Genomic DNA, 24,714 nt, shown 5'->3' with positions numbered 1-24,714 from the left:
GTTGCGCACTATTTCATTAATGCCACCTGGACCCGTGTACGCGGCGTGTCCCCTTCGGGGTGTGCAAATAGCATTTTTCTTTAACATAATACTCAAATGGAATCTCCCACCTCGAGTAGAATAAGGATTCCCGTTGTCTGATTGCAAACAAAAGCCCATTGGAAATGAATGTATTTTCAAGAGAGTCAGTGAAAGCGGTATATATATTAATTGGAGCCGCATTGGTTGGGCTTTGGTAGCTTCTCATCTGTGAAGTTACGAAAAGAAGAAATTTGCCAATCATTTCTGATATATATATATATATATATATTTGTTCATAAACTATTTATTTTTAATTACACTTTTAACAAACCCTAATTTAGTTTGGAGTTATTCATTCCTAGATCAGTCAATCAACACTCGTGTGCATGCTGCTTAATTATCAACCGGTTATACGAATAAATGAAGATTCTTGAATCTTCATAAAGATCAATGAATTAAAAAGTAGTTGGTCGAACTTTTGGAGTGAATACTTCTAGATATTATTTATCTATAAATAATCATAAAATGTTCATTGTTGTGTAAATGATTAAAGAGAAATGATATTTGTAATCATACAGTACGTAAACGTTAAACTATCATATTAAAGAAAATGAGTAAAAATGAGATCTACGTACATGAAAAAATTAATTTAATTTTTAATAGTAAACTCAATTCTTTTTTAAAAGGAATATGTGACCTTTGAACAACCAATGACTGTATTTGGCACTACTTTTGGACAAAACTCTTTTTCTTGTTCCTACCAAAAAACAATTTGTTATATGATTTGATGCCAAATGTCCACAGATAAAAATTATTATCTGGAATCAAGGGGGAAAGGGTTGTGCCTATATTATGATATCTATACCCGACATTGTGCGGAGAATAAATATTTGAATGGCAACCTTTGATGGATTAGAAGGTCTCACGAATATGCTGAATGCACGTTTATATATAATTTCATAGAAAGTCCAGGATTTTGTTTTGTGAGACTTCTATGCATTTCAAAGAATTATGTAATTATGTAAGTAAGTTTCTAGTTTTCTAAATAAAGGTACGGAAAACTTATTTTAGCTCGGCACTAATTTCAGAAGCTAGAAGTTCATGTCTGTAAACAAACGAAACTTAAGATACGTACAATGTTCCAAAGTTAACAAATACAACTCTTTTCTGAAAATTTGGCATATTAATTACCACAACCTTAATACTACAAATAATAACCTATATATTCTTTTTCTTTTTTTTCCGAAGATGATAAAAACTCCTAGCTCAGCTATCTTAAAATTAACAATTGATCACTAATATAAATTAAATTTGTGTCACTAAGTTCAACCTTTGGACCTTAATTAAGGGACGTGTTTTTTTTTTTTTTTTTTTTAGTGAGTAAACAATTTAGGGGGCGGATCATGGGGGGTCAAAAACCCCCACACATGTTCTCATGAATTGCCAAACCCCGAACAAATATAAGGGTTGTTTGTCGGGTCGTTCCGGACTTATCACTGTATTTTGACTGGTTTCTTGTGATCTCCCTTGTTCAGAGGCGCTATGGGTGAAGCCGGAGTTTCCAATATCGTCGGGTCGACCGGTGTTAGCTGTAAGGGAATAATGATACATCAGTACCTAATATATACATGATTACATGACGTAGTTTCATAAATGTATACATATATAATTAAGTTCTATATATGTATATTGTATGATCAGATCGATCCAGAGCAGTACTTTTGGTTTGTCTGAGTTTTCACTCGTGCCTGAATCAATATATAAGATTTTGAGTACTCTGTTTACATAAAACAGTACATGCAATTTATCACAGCCTAATATTATTTCTTCCCACCTGCGAAATCCTATGACTCATCGGTACCCATGCATGCCTGAGGCCTCTAGTTATGGCAAATAAAGCAAGCAATGTCAACTCTTGTTAGTATGTTACGTACAAGAGAATCGGATCAGATTTAAGAACCTTCTCAAAGATCACATGTTCATCTTTACACTTCCACTTTAAATGTTAGTGATCAGGAAGGAATTTGTTGGCCATGGTATATGCTTCTCTTGCCCTAAGTCAAACAGCAACGTACGAAAAAGGGACATGCTAATTAATTTCCAACATGGACAATTCTGGTCATGTGTGCAAGGTGAGATCGGTGCCTCTAGAACAAAATGCTTGTTTTGTGGCTGATCTCCATGTAGCATTGTTCTTTCCTGGATTCATTAATATCTCGATCTTTCACTAAGGAATATTTTTTTGTAAAGGCTACAAAGATACAGACAGATCATGAGAAGATGGTAGGCTAGTAGCCTTTTTTTCCTCCTTAATATATCTTTACAAAACTCATGAGAAGGAGAGTTTTAGAAACAAATAAAGATTGTTTTCACATGGAAAATTAAACCATTAGACATTTCCTCTAACCCTAAAAGCGAATTGTAGCAGATTCCATTAATACTTGACCCTTGGAATGGAGAATGAGTCCACCAAGATAACCCACTCTTTAAATATTATATTCCCCCTAAAAAGTTTCCCTAAACCATAGATATGCGGATAAAAGAAAACAGCTAGGCTTCGATTATTCGTGATTGAGACATACATAATCTATAAAACTGTATTATTGTATGCCAAAACATGAATATTCGATAGGTGGTGATATTGATTGTGGTATTCGATTTAATTCGCAGCTGGTGGCCTGCCTAAGTAAATCGAGGGGGTACCCAATTAGCAGCTAGCCGTCCCTATATAAACCCATTGAACCAAGCTAGCTTTGCATGGCGCCAGAGTATGGCAATGAGATGAAATCGGTGAAGTTTTGGAAGACTAAAATGGATAAGTTTTCAACATCCCTCAAAGGCTTCCAGCATTCAACATGCCATGATCAACTTCAAGCACGAGAGAGTGCTGGAACGCCTTAAGGGAACTTGAAGAGTTACTCCATGCATGCAACCTAGCTAGAATTACGACTTTCTCCTATATATGGCACCCTGAAAGAATCATTTTCATAGCTTCCAATAGCTAGCATTTGATAATACCATTAACCCGAGAAGCATTCCATTTTATAGATAGATATCTAGGGTTGTTCTTCCAAAGGATTGCATTGTTTCTGTTGCGTGGCTGTCTGTTCCTTTCTTTAATGTTCAATTATCCTTTTAAAGTCACTAACTTTTGATCAAGATCAGATATTAATTTGCGTAGCTATGTATCTCATATATGAACTAATTATATATATATAACAATCTTTTAATCTATTTCTTTCTTTATATATATATAAATATATCCTTTCATATTGGACTAATTCCAAACAACGCTGCTGTAATTAGTGTTTTCGCCATGATGATTTCAGAGTTCCTTCTTAAATCTTACGTATCTATCATCTTGATAAGTGGGGATCCACGGCAGTAGTACTGGGGGATCGGGGAGCTGGCCCTCCCAAATACAAGTTTTTATAAATACAAGTTCTTCTATACTTTTAATATGTATTACCAATGGCCCCAAATAAATTCTTAATGTAGTTCCCCATAAATCTTAATTTTAATGTACAGCTTATAGCTTCCTTTCTGACCTTGAGCATTAATTTGCTATATCGTCCATGGTTAACAAAATTAAGTTTGCCTTAAGTTTGAATACGTTTGTTAAAAGGGGTTTGATTAATTGTTTGAGATCAGAAATGTGACAACCAGCTCCAAATTAATCCTACCCACTATCTAAACCCACATCTTCAAATTACTCATACAAGTAATGATATTCTTACAACTCTTTTTATAATTTTTATCCAATCATGGGTTAAATTGAGCGTATTTATGTAAAGTGATGTTAATTTTATAAGTTGTTTTATAAAAATATTCCTCATTTAATACATGGTTGTCTAAAAGTTGTAAAAAAGAGTTGTAATGGCATCATTTTCCTTACCATATATGTATATAGTAAGAGACCAAGAGCATGTGCTGATCAAGGAATTAAGTAGTGACAAACACGTACGAGACCTAATAAATTTAAAATATATATATATATTCTATTCTGACCCCCGCAGGGGGGTGAGAACCTCAAACTACAAATCCAACAAAAACTAGAAATAAAAAAATAAAACGAAGAAAACTGCTAAACAGCTATATATGTTCAGTCGCAATTCAATTGGACAGTCTTTGTTGACAAATCGATAGGCATGGTGCAGTTCATTTCGGTGGCCTTCTTCTTCTTCATCACAAACATCAATTCCACTTTCCCACTGAGTTTTGCATGGCTGTTCAGAGTCAACACCTCCGCACCCAATTCACTTCCAAGAGTAGTCGAAGTGGTGCTAATTGGCAGGGCATTTGAATTCACACTCACAGCAACATTAACTTTTTTAGTCGAACAGAGCCCAGCTTTACCTTTGGGAATACTGACTTGCCCTACCGTCACGCCCTGGTAAGTGAACGTGACATTGGTGCTCTCGTATTTGTAGGGGCCAAAGTTCGTGTTCTTGATCCTTACTTGGGTCGTGAAACTTATGTCAAAAGAAGGGGATGTTTGGTTTCCAGTCTTCACGTCTTGCAGCATGACCGTGCCCAACCTGACCTTGGGGGTCTTCACACGCATCACAGTAAGTGAAAACGCCACAATAACTATGACCTGAAACACAACAAACACAGCAATATATATGCCCAACTTGATCCTTTTCTTCTGTCGGAGCTCCTGATCGAATAGTGAATTGGCTGATTCTTCGTCTTTGCTTGGCTGCTTATTTGTTGGTGCCGAGGGGTACACCTGCTGGTTCACTTTCTCTGCCATTTTCTTTCTCTTGGAAAATGAAATAGAAACTTGCTACCGTGTTTCTATATCTTGTAGTTGCTTTTTTTGCTGTGAGGAGTCGAGATTGCTTTTGTAAATTAAGGAGCTGTTTGTGAGGAGAAATGGTGGGAGAGTGTTTTGATATTTATAGCCTCTGGACAATTTGGCTGTGATGATCAAGAGGAGGTGAAGGGATATCATCAGCAACAAGCTTCTTGGAAATGGTGATTGCAGTTGGGGACGGTGACTTCTATCCGGCCAACGCGGCTCTGGTACTCCATTTTCTTGACTTCTAGATGGTGTCTCGCTCAGATAATAATGCTAAATGCTACTACTCGTTTTGCTAAATGACGCGTTGTGAAGGTTCTTAGTCGTCAGTTTATCCCACATTTTTTTTTAAGCAAGTCAGTTTATTCCACATTAAATATTATAAAATTAATGATAATAATAATTTATCTCTATCTCTCGGGTTTTGCTGTTTACAAGTAATATTGTCAATTTGTACAAGAATATTTATACCACTTAGAAAAAAGATAATTTATATACCTATAACATTAAAATTAAAATATTAATATTCTTTCATTCTAATTAACGCGAAAGGGTTTGGATCAATGTCCAAATATCTAACATTGAATGATATCTTAAAAAATTATTTATCTCTTGAATTTTGCTGATTATAACCAATTAAGCATGTAAAACTTGTTGTAATATTCCTCATAGTTATAAAAATAACGAAAAATTAATATTTTTTTTTTTGTTTTAATTAATGTGAAAAGTTATTTAAGTGTGTGAATAGTAAATAAACGGACATTCAAACAATTTTCTTTTTTATCTTTAATTTCAAAGATATACTTAATTACTTCATATATCTATTTTCACTTAAGTTCCTGATCGGATTCACTTAATAATTCAAAATAAAATCTTTCAATGATTTTTTATAGAGTAAAATGATCATGAGGCATGTTTTGCTTAGATTAAAAAAAAAAAAAATTAATGATTTTTATTTTTATGAATTGAAGGTCCAATGGCGCCCCATGAATCATATAATGAGAATAGTCTTCTCATTTCTTCAAACCCTCTCTTTTTCCATCTCCTCGCCTCTTCTTGCCTTTAATTATATATATATATATATATATATATATATATATATATATATATATATTTATCAGCTCCTTTATAGGATCAGGATCATACGAGATTTCATTTTTTTTATAAGGATCATATGAGATTTCATTAATCGAGCAAAAGAGTCTCAAGAAATTTAAAATATAATAAGAAAACAAAGTGGGAAAAAGAAGAATATCATAAAACTTGATCTACAGATTAAACTACTATATCCGAATATGATATATTTCCAGAAAGAGTTTCAATACAAACATATGTAATCCCTTAATGACGGTTTCAATCCATGATCAGGAATAGTAGAAGAACAAGCCGAAGAATATCAAACCGAAGCCCGGCCTCCACCAAATCATGGGCTCTCTTCTATACATATGCTAGAGAAACATCATTACCATGCACAGCCCCTCCGGTCAAGGTGAACGAGGACATTCTCCACTGTGCGTATCAGGGCTTGACTCAGCACAATACAGGACATAAACTTTGACTTGTCCAACCAATCCGGTATCCAGCCACAAGCATCAACTGACAAAATAAAACAGCAATTCAAACGATTAGAGAGGAAAAAAGGGGAAGAGTGTTGAGAATATATATATATATATATATATACAACATGAAACAAGCGGAAAGATGGAATATATGTTAGCAACAACTTATTTCATAATCACTATTATTTAGTAAGCTAGGAAGCTAAGCTTCACATTCATATAAAACTATTGGTTAACTCATGTACTGAGTGTCACATGCAAACAAATTACATGTACATACATAGTTACATGCAAAAAGGGTGGGCAATGGGGCACCGTACCTTGTATGCTAGCTCTCCACCACTCCACCCCACCTAGGCCTCGCCCTCATCCCACACAAGCTGAGGGGTAGGGGCGGGTTGGCTATTTCCCCATCTACAGTCTGTGATACTCCATATGATAAGGATAAGGATAGATGATAAATGAGATCTTACATTGTTTGAGAATAAGAAGTTCTTACACTTTATAAGGTTCTAATGCCAATTGTATCATTGACTAGTCATTCTGGAATATAGGCTATGTAGTTTGGGCCTTCTATTAAAGCGTTACAAATGGTATCATAACCTATCCCAACTAGAAATGTGGGACTAGAGCCATGCACCTACGATGGAATGACGAGAACATCGGGAATTTAAGGGTGGTAGATTGTGATACCGCATATGATAAACATAAGAATAGGTGGTGTATGGGATCCCATATTGTTTAGAAAATAGAAATTCTTGTTTTTTAGGCTCCAATGGGTTCCAATTGTATCATTGACTGGTATTTTTGGAATATAGGTCATGTGGTTTGGATCTTCTATTGGAGCGTTGTATAGTCTCTTTTTCCCCTCTTTCTCTTTCCTCTCTGATTCTTGTCTCAGACTCTCTCTCCCTCGATCTCATCATGTCCTCTTCTCATCCTTCTCCTCAACTCCTCCTCCACATTTTCTTCTCCTCCTTCTTGAAGCACTCATGGTCATGCGACTCATACCGTCATGGAAACCCACGGCCATTCGTAGCCATGGGTTGCAAAGTGGACCACGGCCATGAGTGACTGCCGCCATAATTCTTTGTAGACTCGTATCTGTTTTACTAGTGTAGGATTTTGTTTGTTGTTTTCTGATTTGTTTTGTATTTTGATTTGGATTTGTATTTTGTTGTAGATTTTTTGTTTTATTTATTTATTTATTTATTTATTTATTTTTTCCGGTTGTCTACGCCGCCATGAGTGGGCGTGTAGGGGAGGAGGGGTCTAATCCACCCCTTGACATCTAGACGAGGGGCCCTACCCATCATGTACAAGACTGGACTCCAAGGGACGGTGTGCTGGAAGGATTATAGATGGATTAAAAAGACGCAAATTATTTATTAGCAATCAATTTGATGGTTATTCCTAGGCAAATTTATGTCCACCTTTAGAGACTACCGGCCATTCAAACTATGCTTGATATCACAAAGAACGCAATTCTCACCTATTCTTTGTAATTCTTCAATGATTGTGTATATTGTTCATAGACTACTTTTCTATTCATCTAATAGCAAGACCTTAGCCTTGCCAATCCTTATTCCATGAATTTATTCTTTAGCCTTTCTCTTGAGGGTTGTATACAAACATGAAATTTCTATGTAGGATAATTTTTTATTGAAGCATTGTGCACACAATGGAGGTCGAAAGGTGAAGGGACAATTTGACAATTATTCAACTGATCTAAAATTGAAACTATTAGCTTCTAGTACTACAATGCTAGAGTGGTAAGAGTTCTCCATAATATCCAGAGCTGTGAAAAACATCATACCCACAAACAACGATGACAAGACAAAAAGTGAAATAACTACGAAAACACAGGAATCAAGTGTGCACACATGACACCAAATTTAACGTGGTTTAACGTGCCTACGTCCCAAAGTTTGGGATGATTTTATTCAGAAGAGATAACAAATGAACAGTGAGTTACAAGAGCTTCTCTCTACTCACAAAATCTCAACTTTCTCTCCAATCTCTAGGGCATTTTTTCTCTCTCTGATCTCTAGGCAGCTGGCCTTCTTCTCTCTCACACACAATAATGCTTTATAGCCTCTTGTCTCTCTCTGTTCAATCTCATAACTATTGAACATAAATATTGCTCATTTATAGGAAACATCGGCAAAAACCCTAAGTGGCAACTTTTTGGGTTATTTGTTCAAGTAGAGTTGGGCACATCTTGAGCAAACAACTTGTTCAACATTCACTCGAGCCAACCATCGAACGCACATTGAGCAAACACTAGAATTGTGCTTCACTCAAGCCCACTATAGCCCGCCTTAAATGAACAGTCTGCTTGAACTTGGCTCAAGTGTCGAGATGAGTGACAGTCGAGCGAACAATCTACTAGGAGCTTCTCAACTCACAAAACTAGCTAGTTCTTATATATATATATATATATATTGGTATTTGGATAACCATGGCATGAAGAGCGAAGAGCAGCACTCGATCTAACTTGTCTGAAAATGGAAATATTCGTGGAGTGTGGAACCTCTACTATCTATATGCAAGGTGACCGCTATATATCAACATGGCATCCCAACTTTCTTCACCAAATTCCTCTTGCGTACATGCAAATATAATATATGACTGATATTTAGAACTCATGTGTGTGTGTATATATATGTGTAGGATTTATTTATGTTCATAAACTATTTCTTTTTAATTACACTTTTAACAAAACCCTAATTTAGTTTGGAGTTATTCATTCCTAGATCAGTCAATGAACGCTCATGTGAATGCTGCTTAATTATCAACCGGCTGTACGAACAAATGAAGATTCTTAATGAAGATGAATTAAAATAGTTATAAGTGGAACTTTTGGATTGAATTGATCTTCTAGATAACTCTCTTTCTGTTCCTAGCTAGCTACCAAAAAATAAAATTGTTCTATAATGGATTTGATGCCAAATGTCCACAGATAAAAACTATTATCTGGAATCAAGGGGGAAAGCGTTCATGTGCCTATATGCTGCCATGGAGTACTTCTGATATCTATACCCGACATCGTGCGAAGAATAAATATTTGATCGGCAACCTTTAATGGATTAGAATGTTTCCCGAATATGCTGAATGCACGTTTATAATTTCAATATAGAAAATCTAGGATTTTGTTTTGTGAAACGTTGATGCATTTTAAAGACTCATGTAATTATGTACCGCGTAAGTCTCTAATTTTTTAAATGAAGGTAGGCCAGGAAAACTTATTTGAGCTCGGCATTGATTTCAGAAGCAGTTCTATATATATATAATGTAGCAGATCGATTGATCGATCCTCATGGGCAGTACTTTTTGTTTGTCTGAGTTATCATTATGCATTCCACTATTCATGACGAGTGTGCTTGAATCAATATATAAGATCACATGCATTGAGTGTGTTTACATAAAACAGTACAATTTTATCACAGCCTATATATCATTTCTTCCCACCTGTGAAATCCCATGACTCCACTCATGCATGCCTATAGGCCTCTCATTATTGCAAATAAAGCAAGCAATGTCAACTCTTGTTACTTAGTATGTTGCGTACAAGGGAATCGGATCAGATTTAAGAACCTTCTCAAAGATTACATGTTGTTCATCGATCTAGACACTTCCGCCTTAAAAGTTAGTGATCAGGAAGGAATTATTTGTTGGCCATGGTATATGCGCTTCACTTGCTCTAAGTCAAACAGCAACGTCCGAAAAAGGGACATGCTAATTAATTAGCTTAGCCTCCTAATAGTTAGATTGCAGGCAACTGGACAGTGTGATCTCTTTTTCTGTTTTCACGTTCTTTGTCGATTTCCAACATGGACAATTCTGGTGTGTGCAAGGGTGAGATCGGGTGCCGCCTCTAGAACAAAATGCGCGCTTGTTTTGTGGCGGCTGATCTCCATGTGGCATTGTTCTTAATTCCCGGATTCATTATCTCGATCTTTCACTACTACGGAATAAAGTTTTGTAAAGGCTGCAAAGATACAGATAGATCATGAGAAGATGGTAGGCTAGTGGCCTTTTTTCTAGTTAATTATTTCTTTACAAAACTCATGAGAACGAGAGTTTTAGAAACAAATAAAATTGACTTCAAGCGAAAAAACTAATTAGACATTCCCTCTTAACCCTAAAAAAGAGAAGTGTACCAGATTCCATTAATATTTCATGACCCTTGGGATGGAGAATGAGTCTACCAAGATAACCCACTCTTTAATTAATCGAAGATAATATTATTCCCTCTAAAAAGTTGCCCTTAAACCATAGATATGCGGATAAAAGAAAACAGCTAGCTAGGCTTCGATTATTCGTGATCGAGACATACATAATCTATAAAACTGTAATATTGTATCCCAAAACCATGAATATTCGATTGATGGTGATATTGATTGTGGTATTCGATTTAGTTCGTAGTTGGCCGCCTGCCTAAGCAAATCGTGGGGGTACCTAATTAGCAGCTAGCCGTCCCTATATAAACCCATTGAACCAAGCTAGCTTTGTATGGAGCCAGATCTAGTATGGAAATGAGATGATCGAAATCGGTCAAATTTTGGAAGACCATGGAGAAGTTTTCAACATCCCTCAAAGGCTTCCAGCATTCAGCATGCTAAGATCAACTTCAAGCACGAGAGAGTGCTGGAAGGCCTTGAGGGAACTTGAAGACTTACTCCATGCGCGCATGCGACCTAGAATTACGACTTTCTTCTATATATGCATGGCACCATATTGAAAGAATCATTTAAATTTATAGCGTTCAAACTTCAATACATAGCTAGCTAGCATTTGATGATACCCTTACCTCGAGAAGCATTCCATAAATATATTTTTTGTTAAATTCTCTAGCTAGCCATCTAGGGTTGTTCAAAAAAATCGATATTGGATCAAATAAGCTGCGCGCTAGCCCTTGTTCGATCCTCAGTTCTTTTTAAATAAGTGGTTTTGTACATAGGGGCCGTCTTGTTTTCCCCTTTTAACGTCGAACCTAGACGTTAATTGTGATCATATTTAAAGTTTAATTATCTTTTATCTTTTATGTTTTCAGAATTTCTAACTTTGAGCAAAAGATATTAATATATGTAGCTATAACTATATATATATCATTATGAACTTCTATATATAACAATCTTTTATATCCCTTGCTATATTTCTCTTCATTTTAATCTATTTCTTTTTATTTTTCCTTTATATTGGACAAACTCCAAATAATGCTGCAATTAGTGTTGTCGCCGTACGTGATATTGACTTCAGAGTTCCTTAATTCTTAAATATTATGTATCTTATATCATCTTGAGTACGTGACGGCAGTACATGAGGCCGTCCCAAAATATTTTGGGAAAAAATTATTTGGAGGGTAATATTTTGTCACAAATATTTTTGAAAATATATAGAAATTCTTCTATTCTTTTAATATTTAAATATTAATCATCACCAACGGTTCCTTAAAAAAATTCTTAATGTGATTGGATCTCCTTAAATCTTAATTTTAACTTCTTTTCTGATCTTTAGCATTATTATATATATCGTCCATGGTTTACAAAATTATGGTTCTCTTAATTTTGAATAATTTTAACTTCTTTTCTGATCTTTAGCAGGCTTACTTTTACTTCTTTAATTTTGAATAAGTTTATTAAAGGGGTTTGATTAATTGTTTCATGAGATCAGATCTGAGATAACCAGCTCGATCCAAATCTTACCCACATGAGGACGTTCATGCTCAAGGAATTAGTAGTAGTGACAAATAAATATGTACGAGACCTAATAAATTTAATTTAAAATATATATATTCTATTCTCACATAAGATCAGGGGAAAAATCAAACTACAAATCCTGCAAAAGCTAAAAAAATTAAAAAAAACAAAGATAAAAACTACTAGATAGCTATATATGTTCAGTCGCAATTCAATTGGACAGCCTTTGTTAACAAAGCGATAGGCATGGTGCAGTTCATTTCGGCGGCCTTCTTCTTCTTCATCACAAACATCAATTCCACTTTCCCACTGAGTTTTGCATGGCTTTTCAGAGTCAACACCTCCACACCCAATTCACTTTTAAGAGAAGTCGAAGTGGTGCTAATTGGCAAGGCATTTGAATTCACACTCACAGTAACAGTAACTTTTTTAGTGGAACGGAACCCAGCTTTACCTTTGGGAATACTGACTTGCCCTACTGTCACGCCCTGGTAAGTGAACGTGACATTGGTGCTCTCATATTTGTAGGGGCCAAAGTTCGTGTTCTTGATCCTTACTTGGGTCGTGAAACTTATGTCAAAAGAAGGGGATGTTTGGTTGCCAGTCTTCACGTCTTGCAGCTTGACCGTGCCCAACCTGACCTTGGGGGTCTTCACACGCATCACAGTAAGTGAAAACGCTGTGATAACTATGACCTGAAACACAACAAACACAGCAATATATATGCCCAACTTGATCCTTTTCTTCTTTCGGAGCTCCTGATCGGATAGTGAAGTGGCTGATTCTTCGTCTCTACTTGGCTGCTTATTTGTTGGTGCCGAGGGGTACACCTGCTGGTTCACTTTCTCTGCCATTTTCTTCCTCTTGAAAAATGAAATAGAAGCTTGCTGCTGTGTTTGTAAATCTTGTAGTTTCTTTTTTTTGCTGTGAGGAGTGGAGATTACTTTTGTAATTAAGAAGCTGTTTGTGAGGAGAAATGGTGGGAGAGTGTTTTGATATTTATAGACTGGACAATTTGGCTGTGATGATCAAGAGGAGGTGAAGGGATATCGGCTACAAGCTTCCTGGAAATGGTGATTGCGGTTGGGGACGGTGACTTCTATCCGACCAACGCGGCTCTGGTACTCCATTTTCTTCCCTTCTAGATGGTCTCTCGCTCAGACTAATAATGCTAAATGCTGCTAGTCGTTTTGCTAAATGACGCGTTGTGAAGGTTCTCAATCGTCAGTTTATTCCACATTTAATATTATAACAATGAATGATTAATTTGTGGTATGATTAAGCTGAGGTTTAGATAGTTACTTGGGATAAAATGAGTAAAATGAAAGTTAAATAAAATATTATTATTATATTATTTTTTAATATTATTATTATTTTAAAGTTTTAAAAAAAATTAAATTATTTATTATATTTTATATAATAATTTAAAAAATTTATAATGATTAGATGAGATGAATTGTGATTAACTCTAAAGGCAAACTCTGAAGGCAAACGAAGCCTAATTATACCACTTAGAAAATAAAAGAATAATTATACCTATAAAATGAAAATATCAATATTATTTTATTCTAATTAATGCGAAAGGTTTTAATGTGTTGCTAATTTGGATCAATGTCCAAATAATATCCAACATTGAATGATATCTAAAAGAAATTATTTATCAATTGAGTTTTGCTGCTCATAATCAAGCACGTAAAACTTGTTGTAAGATTAGTTTTAGTTACAAAAATAACGAAAAATCAATATTTTTTATTTTAATTAATGTGTAAAGTTTTCGTAGTGTGTGAATAGTCAATAAACGGACATTCAAACAAATTTTTTTTTTTTTTTTTATCTCAAAATTAATAAATAACTTAAAAAGAAATTCTTTCAATGAATCCTTATATAACGAAATCATGTTTTGCCTAGACAAAAAATTAATGACGATGATTTCTAATTTTATCCATTGAAGGTTGAATGCCCCATGACTCATATAATGAGACTTACATGAAAACCTTACAGTGCACTTCCATCTGATCAATACGTGATTCATCATTTTTGTCCTCCTATCTTAATTTGTGTTTAAATGGAAAGGCTAAAAAAGAACTACTACAACACAAAAATAAACTTACTAACCCTCTCTTTTTTCATCTCCTTGCCTTTAATCTTGGTCTATAGGAGGATCATACGAGATTTCTTTTTCTTTTTTTTTTCTTTTTTTTTCTTTTTTTTTTAATAAGGATTATACGAGATTTCATTAATTGAGCAATAGGAAGAGTGTCAAGAAATATAAAATATAGTAAGAAAACAAAGTGGGAAAAAGAAGATAAAGCTCTAAATGCTGAATCCGAATAAGATATATTTCCAGAAAGTTTCAATACAAATATATGTAATCCCTTAATGACGATTTCACTCCATGATGATCAGGAATAGAAGAACAAGCCTTGAGAATTTCTATCCGAAGCCCCTCCACCAAATCATGGGTTCTCTTCGATGCATATGCTAGAGAAACATCATTACCACAGCCTCCGGTCAAGGTGACCGAGGACATTCTCCACCCTGTGTATCAGGGCTTGACTGAGTAAAATACAGGAGTCAGGACACAGATTTTGCCTTGTCCAACCAATCCGGTAGCCACATGCATCAACTGACAAAATAAAAAGGCAATTCAAACGATTAGAGAGACGAAAAAGGGGGAAGGGTGTTGAGAATATATACAGCAAACAAGCAGAACGATGGAATATGTTTTTTTTTTCTTTTTTTGATAAGTAGGTAAGAAGATATTTTATTGATATAAGGATATGCATAGCCAAGTATACAGAAGGTATACATGTGATTACACATATTTAAGAACTGGAAACTGTTACAAGGAGGATGGAATATGTTTGGAACAACTTATTTCATAATCATTATTATTTTAATTAGGAAGCTGAGCTTCACATTCATATAAAACTACCCGTTAATTCAAATAGAAAAAAGTCGGAATGGAATCCTACAGTAGCAGAGTAACTTTCTAATTATGCTTGAATATTGCACAAGAAAAGAGATGCGTGGAAAAAGTAGGCATACCAACACGTGGCACTCTCGCCCTCCAAGATCACAAACAAAAGGTGCAACACAATTATATATCTAAATCATCGTCAGGGTCCTCATCAGAATCTGGCCTCTCATCGTCTGAATCACGCAGATATATTATCTCACCCTTGCTTGAATTATCAACTGTTTCCAATGCTCCGGTTGAAACAGATGTTGCCTCATCCTGGCTATCTTCAAGAGACCTCCGGCCATCATATATTTTTATGGGCTTACCATTTCCTAAAGCCAGCAGAAGCAATTAAAAACATGCACACCTTGGAGAATATCTAAGAAAAGATATTACATAAGGAAAATCCTACCTTCTGATCTTTGATTACAAGATACAAATTCACTTAAAAAAGAAAACAAGCACAAATATGCCATATACGCATTCCTGGTACAGTACCTTGGTGCTCGAAAGGAAGTACAACTTTAGCCCTATCGTTTTGCTCCTTCTCTGACAGCTGTAGACTGAATTGTACCTGTTGAAAGAAGCATCAAACACTCCTATAAGGCTAAATAACCCATCAAAGTTCAATTTTGTGTGTGTGTGGGAGAGAGGGGGAGAGACACAGAGAGAGAGAGAGAGAGAGAGAGAACAAATTCATCTGTGTTTATAGATAAAAAACAAAACCAATCAGATCGGATGTGCTATATGGAACCCTTAAGTTTGTGGAAGATACATGAAATTTGAATGCTTTTCTGAACTCTTTGAGATCATTATGATCGGTAAACATTGGATTTAAATAAAATAATAATAAGAAAGATTCCAATGGGAATGATGGATAATGAAATCTTTGATAATGCTGAACGATTGGAGTCCACCATATTCAAATCTCAACCCACCATCAAAACCCCTCTCTGAAACATCATAGTCTGCAACAAGTAGGAGGAGCTCGGGTAGTAACAAATCCAAGAGATAAAATGATCTGGATATTTTTTCCACTGGGGAAGGGAATACAATGTCTCCATGAGTTTTATTGTAATGAAATTTAATAATAATGAAATAAATAAATAAAATTTTGGGGCCTCGATCGGGTGGGAGGAGGTAAATAAAACCGAGAGAGAGAGAGAGAGAGAGAGAGAGAGAGACATTTCCTGTTAACAAATAAGTGAGGATAGGGTGTTTGGTTTTGGACTACCCACCTGGGTACCTACTTGGATAATTTGGGCAGTGGAGTGACCATGATGTGTGTTGGAGCTCAGGTAGTTGGACTTCTGCGTGGTCAGAGATCCTTAAACCAGTCGAGACTTTACAGGACAAAAAATCTAGTGTATTCTGATGCCTCAAATTTTAGTATGCATGGGGACTTAACCTCTAACAATTACTCTACTTCTGCCAATTTTTCAGAGAAGAGAGAAGATTGTCAACGCCTTGAGAGATGAGGTTGTGATGTGCTGGAGACAGAGTTCAAAGAAGCGAGAGGGAGAAGATAGAAAGAGAAAAGGAAATAATTACTTACAAAAAAAAGATTGTCACAATGGTCACATGCTTTCTAAAACAAGAAGGGAGAAGGATGTAATTTCCCAGCTACAAATGAGGTATCACTTCCATAACATATTAGTAAATAAAATTGTACATAAATTGCATATATTTTTTTTTTTCAACCTGCTTGTGTGCGCCCTCGTGGTGTTCTATTGGTATGAGCATGTGCTAGTAAAAGTATGTTATGTGAAAGTCACTCTTTGGAGATATGTGGCTGGACATGTGGAAGTTTGTGCATTATAGTCTCATGACAACTAGTTGTTCATGAATGAGCTCGTTCAAGGACATAAACATCACAATGAAATCACAATTTATAACATTTTGTTGTCCTTGAATGGACCTCAGTAAGGGAAATAGGGATTAATAACAAGATATCGTCTAAATGCACTAAGGAATTACCTCGTGTGGGGTGTGTGTTAGAGAGAGAGAGAGAGATCGATTAAAACTCTAATCAAGATGAAGCTACACAACTGACCTTTGGCATAAGGCTTCGATTGATTAATTCATCTCCAGGTGAAAGGGTTGTAAAGCTGATGACTGACTGCTCAACATGAAATTCTTCTTGCTGGATATGAAACGACCATGTCAGTTTGCCACTTTGTAAATAAGAATAGAAGCATCGAGAGAGAGAGAGAGAGAGAGAGAGAGAGAGAGATCACCATCACTCGAACGCGCCCATTTCTGCGCTTGAACCGGACATGAAGCTTCCCGTTCCAATAGTTACGTTCAAGGAGAGAGAGGTTCTCCGAATTGCATATCTGTCCATTAGCAGACTGATTTAATCGTTCTATGCTGGCTACAATAGAGGACATATACCCAAGAACAGCAGCAACCCTGTCTTCATGAAGGTCTGAATGTAACAACCAAAAGATACTTGAAACCTGATCTGAAACCGCAATATAATAGTCAAACTACAACCATCCAAAAGCTGGCCTTATACAAAATTTAACTGTAGGGTAACTGTAACCCAATTTGAGTTAAGAGTAATCCCCCATGGCATTCAAAAACTGTAGTTATTCCACATTTTACATTTATTCTAAGTACCAAAAATAAATATCAAGGAGTCCAAGAAGCCAGAAAGTGGTATTCAAATATACAATGAGAATTGAAGAAGCAAAGAAGATAACAAAACAGCACAAAGATATTCCGGTAGGTCCCATAAAGTTACAGCTGCAACAAAGCACTAGGTTCTATGAGAGTTGAAAACTGTACTTGATCAGGAAGGAATAAAACATGTATATACCATTGCTTCGAAGATTGCTTATAAGGCGTGATACTGATGATATAGATGCATGTCGTAAGATTTCATCAACCTGGTAGAATTTAAAAGGAATTCATCAGAAACAGGCAAAAGTTTAATACAGGAACATGAAGACTACTGGCATAGAAAAGCAAATACACCGCAATCATTCCCAAAATTTAAGGTGAACATTATGGCATAACTAACTAGTCCTCCAGCAGTATTTTCAAATAAATGCAAAAGGTTTGGTTTAACCATATAACTAGTCCTTGGTTTAAATTCCTACAAAATTTGAAACAAGGGGGAAAAAAACCAAAATTTCCCTCTTTTTCCAAGAATTAGTATGAGAAAAGTCTGGGGACTTGCACAAGCAGAATGAAGACTTCTAGACTCTTTGATTATTTTACTTTTTTCCATTTGGGTCAAACTACTGCTAAATTTTGTAAAAAAACAGCTGACTTAAGGGACTTACAGAAGTAGAATTGTTACTAACACACTTTTCAATAAAATAACTAAAAAATCTAAAGAAAAGATTATGTTAAATAGTCATGGAAGAAAATTCTACTATACTCTAACCCAATGTTGAATCATATCAGTAAATTATTATTACTGTAAATTTCTCATTAAAAGCACAAACTGAATTCAAAAATGATGTTTCAATGTGTATATTGTTGGACAAACTACCTAAGTGTGAATGCAGTAACTAAACATATATTCTCCTAAACCTAAAGTGAGCTCACCCCTGTTACATTATGTATGTACCTCGGTCTAGTGTTTTTACTGCACTCTGCCATGCCCATTAAGTTCATGAATTATTATAATCATGATGAGAAAACCCTGTAGAATTTCTCTTAAATAGCTTATAAAATGCCATCCTGTGTCAAATTCCTATCAGCTGAACTAGACAACACGCTGGAAGCACACATAATGGCCATTTCAGCATATCTACTAGAGGAAGGGCAAAACTAATCAAGGTTTTACATAAACCAAGACAAACTAGCCCCCATTGCATTTGTTTTCTTTTTAAAAGCTTATCCTCATGGTGTTTGATGGTACATCACTAGCTCTAGAGAGGAAGTTTCCATGCAACTACACAGAAAAGGACATGAATAATCCAAAATTCAAGATTTCTTTTTTTTTGGTTGTATGTTTGGTACTCAATATGAAGTTTCCGCACATCACCCAAATTGATAGACTTCTCACATGAAGAATTCACATTATAATTCAAGATGATATTGACGTGCAGAAGAACATAGACAGTAGCAAAGTACAATTTTCCCGCTACAATGAGCAGGCTGGCTAGAAGTTCATCCAAACATCGCAGTAATTGCATCAGCCATTCAATTTGCATGTACTATATATTTACAATTATAAGATCCAAACTTACCGTGTCTATGGCAACACAAAAACGAACTTTGCCTTGTCCAACTAATCCTGTAACAACAGAAAACCACCCAAAAATCATTTTTTTAAAAGAGTATGGCCCACAAATAAATACTAGAAAACAATAAACAATTGGTCAGGCCTTGGGTTTGCTCCCCAATGGTCACTAGTTTGAGTCCCCTCGGGACCACTGGAGGTTTACCTGGCCATTAACTTCAGGACCCCATGAGATTAGTCGAGGTGCGCGTAAGCTAGCCCGAACACCCAAGGATATCAAAAAATAAATAAACAATAACAAGCAAAAGGTCGCGAGTTTGATCCACACCGGGAGCTTCTGGTACTTTTACCATTTGGGAAAGTTACCGATCAAAAAAATACAGAGACAATAACAAGAAAATACCCTTTTCTTGTTAATTGAGACCATTCATAGCTAAGACTCATTCTAAAACAATACCGCACCTTTACCATTCTCCCCATGGGGCCAATAAAATACATCCTACTTTCAGGCTCGACAAAGAGAGAGTGGTATAAAATAAAAACAAAATTCACTGAAACTATTATGAATGCACATGGACACTCTGATAGAAAGCACACCTTTCCCCAGCTCAATAATTGACGTGAACAACTTGGCCATATCCTTAATGTTCTTACACGAACTCTCTCCGGTGGAAGCTTCCTTAGAAAGAGAAGTAATATTTCCGGAGTCCACAAGCCTGTCCTTCCAACCAAGAGGATCCGTATAACAATCCAAAATCTGGATCCTGTCACAACCAAGGTCCCCCCACACGTTAACCATGACAACAAAATTTTACTGTATCAGTGTATACTTAAATAAAATACTTAATAATAAAAATAATAATCATAATTGTAATAAGTGTGACAATCAATTGTTTAAGGTGCCTCACCACTTCCGGGATGAAGCAACATCGATTCCTCTCATCTTCAACAAACGCATATAAAACGATGGGCTCCGAGTGAAAGCGACGAGCACGAGACCACTGCCAAATAGATTGACACCAAAAAGATTTAGTGATATATAAATTTTGAGAATCTAGGATCCGCGGGGGGGGGGGGGGGGGGGGGGGGGGGGGTAGGAATATGTTGCCGTTTACGCCCTTACTAACCCGGACTGGGATTTTCCTGCTAAAATGTTGGAGGAGAGCTGGGTGAGGACGTGAGTGAAGACATCGAACCCGAAAGGTGAGGCTAAGGAGTCCCTAATGGTGAGAGCCGGCGCGTGCTCTCCCTCTAGCGCACCATCTCGGAGTGCTCTGCAAATGGATTCCGCCATTGGGGCAGAGGATTTTGGGAGCTCGAAACGGTGATTAAAGCCCTAGTTTGGTCAAGATTGATGTTTTTGCAAAGAAGCCCCAAACTTTTCTCTTTTTCTAAACATTACGCGCTGTAATTTTTCCCCTCTAAATTGTAGTTTCGTACATTATAAAAATATATATATAAAGATATGATTGAATATAAATGCATATAAAAATTCTATATACTATATTATCATTTTATTTACATCATATTAAAAAAGATATAATATATTTATTATTATTAAATAATCATTTATTATATACTTATTTATTATTAAATAATAATAAATATGCTGTATCATATATAATAAAATAAGAATAAAATAGTAGTATAGTATATATGATTACTCAAACGCATACTTCTCTTATCCTCTTATTTGAATAAATATTGTTAAAATTTAGTAATTATGTCCTTCAAAATATCACTACTTCATTATATGACATTTTAATATTTTATCAAAATACCACTGATTTATACTTTAAACGACACAAAGAGAATTTGAGATTTTTAAGAATTTAATAGATAAACATATTAAAACATTTCTATCTATTTAAGAAAAAAGTTCACGTTTAAAGTATATGCATATACAAATGCAAAGACATATTTCTATAATTTGACTGCATTAAATTATGCATTTTTATAATTTTACATATTTATAAATAGTATTTTTACAAGTTTTAAAATTTACTATTCACTCCTTAAATATTATTTTACTAATTATTTCTCTCTCCTCCCATTCTCTCTCACAGTTCTTTCCTCTTCTCTCCCCTTCAACGACATAACTAACATTCACATGCACTTCCATTTTATTATTATAATATGTTATATTTTTTTAACATTTTATTATATTTTTAATATAATATATAAAAATTTATATTTTTTATTGTTATATTTGTATTATTAATGTCAAATATATGGATGCTAATTGTAAAATATATTAAAAAATTAATTTTGGAAAAAACATTAATAATAAAAAAATAATATCTTATTATTATTTTGACTCAAAGATGTATAATTTAATATAGAAATTTTTCTTAAATGACAAAGTCAATCTCTAAAATATGTGTTTTGGTATATACATATACATAAACCAATACCAATGCTATGAACTATGGTGTTTACACAATCCACACTAATGCTTCCCATGCAAAAGCATCTCAGGGATAATCAAAACCAATACATTATAACTTTAAGCTATCAAAACTAAAATAACTAACAACTAATAATTATGTGTAATTATCATATGAAAAGAATGTGTAAAAAGAGGTAAGTAACAAATCTAGAAAGAGAGTAATGTGTTAATTATAATAATTTGAAGGTCTTTACATTATATATCATCTACATAACATGATTTGATTTATAAAATTAAAATTTTAAAATTTATTTATTTTAACTAAATTATATCATGTGAATAGTATACAATATAAAAACTTTTAAATAAAATAATTCGATTGAAAATGCTAAGAACGAAAGATAAAATAATGGAGAATGAGTTGTATGTTGTCATCATCTAAAAATATACATACACGACAAGCCCCGTGGTCTTGGATTATAAACAACATTTAATCCTTTCTTTTCATGTCTTGCTATGAAAAATATAGCATAAAAATGTATTAAGGTATCATAGATTCATAAATAAATATACATGAAAAAATATTCGCCTATTATTAGGGCCTTGGTGGCAGTGGTCCCTAAAGGTATCAACTATACCACATGGTGTTTTGATACTTGCATCAGTATCTTTGCAAGCGTAACCATAAAATTCACGTGAAATTGTTTCATTCTAATATTAATTTTGATGAATGAACTGTTCATGGGTCAAACCTTAGGTTATCAATCAAGATCAACACATGTTAGAATTTATATATCAAAAGTTATATATGTATATATCTATATTTATTTATTTATCTTTATACCCACTAAATTATATATTTATTTTTTTATAATAAATATGTTGTATATAGATAATAAATAAAATAATTTAATTAATTTTAAAAAATAAAATAAAAAATAATAATAAAATATATAATATGAAAGCATTATCATAATCCAATCTTATGAATCACGTTCCTTTTTCTCTCAATTATTTCAAGTTGATAAGATGCTTAAAAATAAAAAAAATAAAGGGAGGAAAGAAAAAACAAACGAGATTGTGATCTGATTGGGAATGCGGACAAAGGCTGACCACAATGATGATCTGTAAAGGGTCCCACTCATCCTAAAAAAGTAATTGACCTCTGACTCACCAGACGGTCACACCACTCCCATATTCCCATGTATAAACCCAGCACAAAATTCAGCCGCGTCAAGATAATTACAAGGAAAAAATAATAGCATATAGTTTTGTAAATTGAATTTAACTTTTGCATTTCATATTTCGGTTAAAATATGATTCTAAACGGTAAGAAAAATTTGCTCAATCTTCAAATATCTTAGATAATCAAATTATTTTTTTATTATTATTATGATTATTATGATAATATTTTTTATAACTATGTTTTAAAATAAGGGTAATGTAAAATGATGTTATTTTCTTAACTTCTTTTACAATAATATTTATAATTTAAAGATACATCTTTTAAAATTTTCATTTAGCTTAACAACGTGTCACGAAGTTCCTTCACATGGGATTGAGAGTGTCTTGTTGTAGCATGACACAATTTATTTATTCGCACATAATTTAATTGATTTATAAAACAAAAAAGGTTCTGTTTAATTCAATAGGAAACATGTTGATATATTTAAATAAAAAAACTAATAATTTTAGAAAATCTGAGTTTTGATACAATATCTGAAAAAAACCAGTCGGAGGAACGTGTAATATTTATAGAAAAATATAATTATAAGTATAATTATGTATTAATCTGTACATCAATATGATGTGATTGATTAAAAAATAAATTTGATTAAAAATATATTATTTTAAATTTTAAATATAAATAAATTAATATTAATATATAGATTACTGTATAACTATATTTCTTCTATATATAAAAAGTGTGTATGAAACGGAAAATCTTGTTTTAACGGTTTTTCTTGTTTTTCCGTTAAAGTTAACACCGTTTGTTTTAACGGTTTGACACATAAAATGAAGACATAAATGTTGAGAGAGATAGCATTCAATTTTGTTATATGATTTATTAATCTCAATAATTATAATACTTAATAGTTTATATAATAATAAGTAATTAAAGATTAGTTATTATATTTTTCTCTTTCTCTTTAACATATACAAGTGTATTAGGTGCATAAGACGTGAATCCTTAAGTATAATATATGTGTATTATACGTTTCATTAACTCAGATTATTGAGTATTCCAAATTTAAAAATCTCATATAATATATAATACAAGTATGTTTAATCAAAGTGTTTTTTTTTCCCCATGGTAGTAGGACGTAACTTCCACTAAGTCATATTCCATACATGGACTTGCTATGATAGGCACGTGACAAAGGCTGTGATCCTTAAGCTAATTAAGAAAGAGTAAATTCGGCCAACAATTTCAAAATATATTTTATGATTTATATATATGCTATATATAGAAAATATTATACCACAAATTTTATAAAAAGATTATATTTTAACTTTATGTTGTCCCTGATCGACTCAACCAACAACAAAATAAGAATTTTAATGTTGTCTCTATAGATTGTCTACAGGATGACATAAATTGATTAATTATAATACAAACATCAAACGACACATATTTTAAACTACCGTTTGTGTTAAACTTTTATTAAATTTTTTGTATACATCTTTGTTAAAATTATAGATGTTATAAACATATTTTGGATTATATGATACTTTGAACTAATTTTTTTATTTTCTCCAATATGCCTTAAATTATTAAGTGACATCAATAATTTTTATAAAATATATATTATTTTTTACAAATAATCATTTCATAAAATTAGACAAACGTGCTTTGCACGTTACTCCCACCTAGTATATATAATAAAACTCTATATTTATACGGTGAGATTTATTTGCTCATTTTCTTTTCTTTTTTCTTCTCTTTTCGGAAATTCGACAGTTGATTCGAGTCATCGACGAAAACTAATTTCCTACAAAAACTCCCAGGCGAAATTCTAGTAATAGAGATAAGTTAAAGTGATAACTATACGGTACGGCTGACAGACTACACCCATGC

At 33.9% G+C, this 24,714-nt stretch overlaps 3 protein-coding genes across 4 annotated transcripts; all 3 read right to left on the bottom strand.

Moving 5' to 3' along the window:
- Positions 1–3,986: 3,986 nt before the first annotated feature.
- LOC122305591 (late embryogenesis abundant protein At1g64065-like) lies at positions 3,987–5,075 on the bottom strand. Its single transcript, XM_043118183.1, has one exon. The coding sequence runs from the start codon at positions 4,775–4,777 to the stop codon at positions 4,124–4,126; it is 654 nt and encodes a 217-aa protein (XP_042974117.1). The 5' UTR covers positions 4,778–5,075; the 3' UTR covers positions 3,987–4,123.
- A 7,065-nt stretch (positions 5,076–12,140) lies between these two features.
- Positions 12,141–13,072, bottom strand: LOC122302819 (late embryogenesis abundant protein At1g64065-like). Its single transcript, XM_043114250.1, has one exon. It carries the CDS (start codon positions 12,938–12,940, stop codon positions 12,287–12,289), a length of 654 nt encoding a protein of 217 aa, XP_042970184.1. The 5' UTR covers positions 12,941–13,072; the 3' UTR covers positions 12,141–12,286.
- A 1,306-nt stretch (positions 13,073–14,378) lies between these two features.
- LOC122302818 (elongator complex protein 5) lies at positions 14,379–20,619 on the bottom strand. Of its 2 annotated transcripts, XM_043114248.1 has the most exons (11): positions 20,374–20,619; positions 20,155–20,247; positions 19,844–20,010; positions 19,254–19,300; positions 17,870–17,939; positions 17,286–17,512; positions 17,102–17,191; positions 16,287–16,358; positions 15,547–15,622; positions 15,135–15,380; positions 14,379–14,712 (listed from the first exon to the last, which is right to left on the bottom strand). In XM_043114248.1, the coding sequence occupies exons 1-10, from the start codon at positions 20,538–20,540 to the stop codon at positions 15,187–15,189; spliced, it is 1,203 nt and encodes a 400-aa protein (XP_042970182.1). In that variant the 5' UTR covers positions 20,541–20,619; the 3' UTR covers positions 14,379–14,712; positions 15,135–15,186. The 2 variants fall into 2 exon arrangements, with proteins under 2 accessions (XP_042970182.1, XP_042970183.1); XM_043114249.1 differs by lacking the exon at positions 16,287–16,358 and having other exon boundaries at positions 20,374–20,616.
- Positions 20,620–24,714: the final 4,095 nt, after the last annotated feature.

The sequence above is a fragment of the Carya illinoinensis genome, chromosome 3 (assembly GCF_018687715.1).
Source record: "Carya illinoinensis cultivar Pawnee chromosome 3, C.illinoinensisPawnee_v1, whole genome shotgun sequence".
NCBI lineage: Eukaryota > Viridiplantae > Streptophyta > Magnoliopsida > Fagales > Juglandaceae > Carya > Carya illinoinensis.
The sequence above is the reverse complement of the archived record's forward strand: the minus strand, read 5'-3'. Positions and strand labels throughout refer to the sequence as shown.

What these genes read in the sequence shown, in the direction of transcription:
- LOC122302818 (XM_043114248.1), bottom strand. Translation starts at nt 20,540, where the DNA reads ATGGCGGAATCCATTTGCAGAGCACTCCGAGATGGTGCGCTAGAGGGA. An exon ending in GCAGGAAAATCCCAGTCCGG is followed by an intron (nt 20,248 to 20,373) that starts GTTAGTAAGGGC and finishes TCTATTTGGCAG; the next exon opens with TGGTCTCGTGCTCGTCGCTT. An exon ending in ATCGAAGCCTTATGCCAAAG is followed by an intron (nt 16,359 to 17,101) that starts GTCAGTTGTGTA and finishes CTGACCACGCAG; the next exon opens with AAGTCCAACTACCTGAGCTC.
- LOC122302819 (XM_043114250.1), bottom strand. Translation starts at nt 12,940, where the DNA reads ATGGCAGAGAAAGTGAACCAGCAGGTGTACCCCTCGGCACCAACAAAT.
- LOC122305591 (XM_043118183.1), bottom strand. Translation starts at nt 4,777, where the DNA reads ATGGCAGAGAAAGTGAACCAGCAGGTGTACCCCTCGGCACCAACAAAT.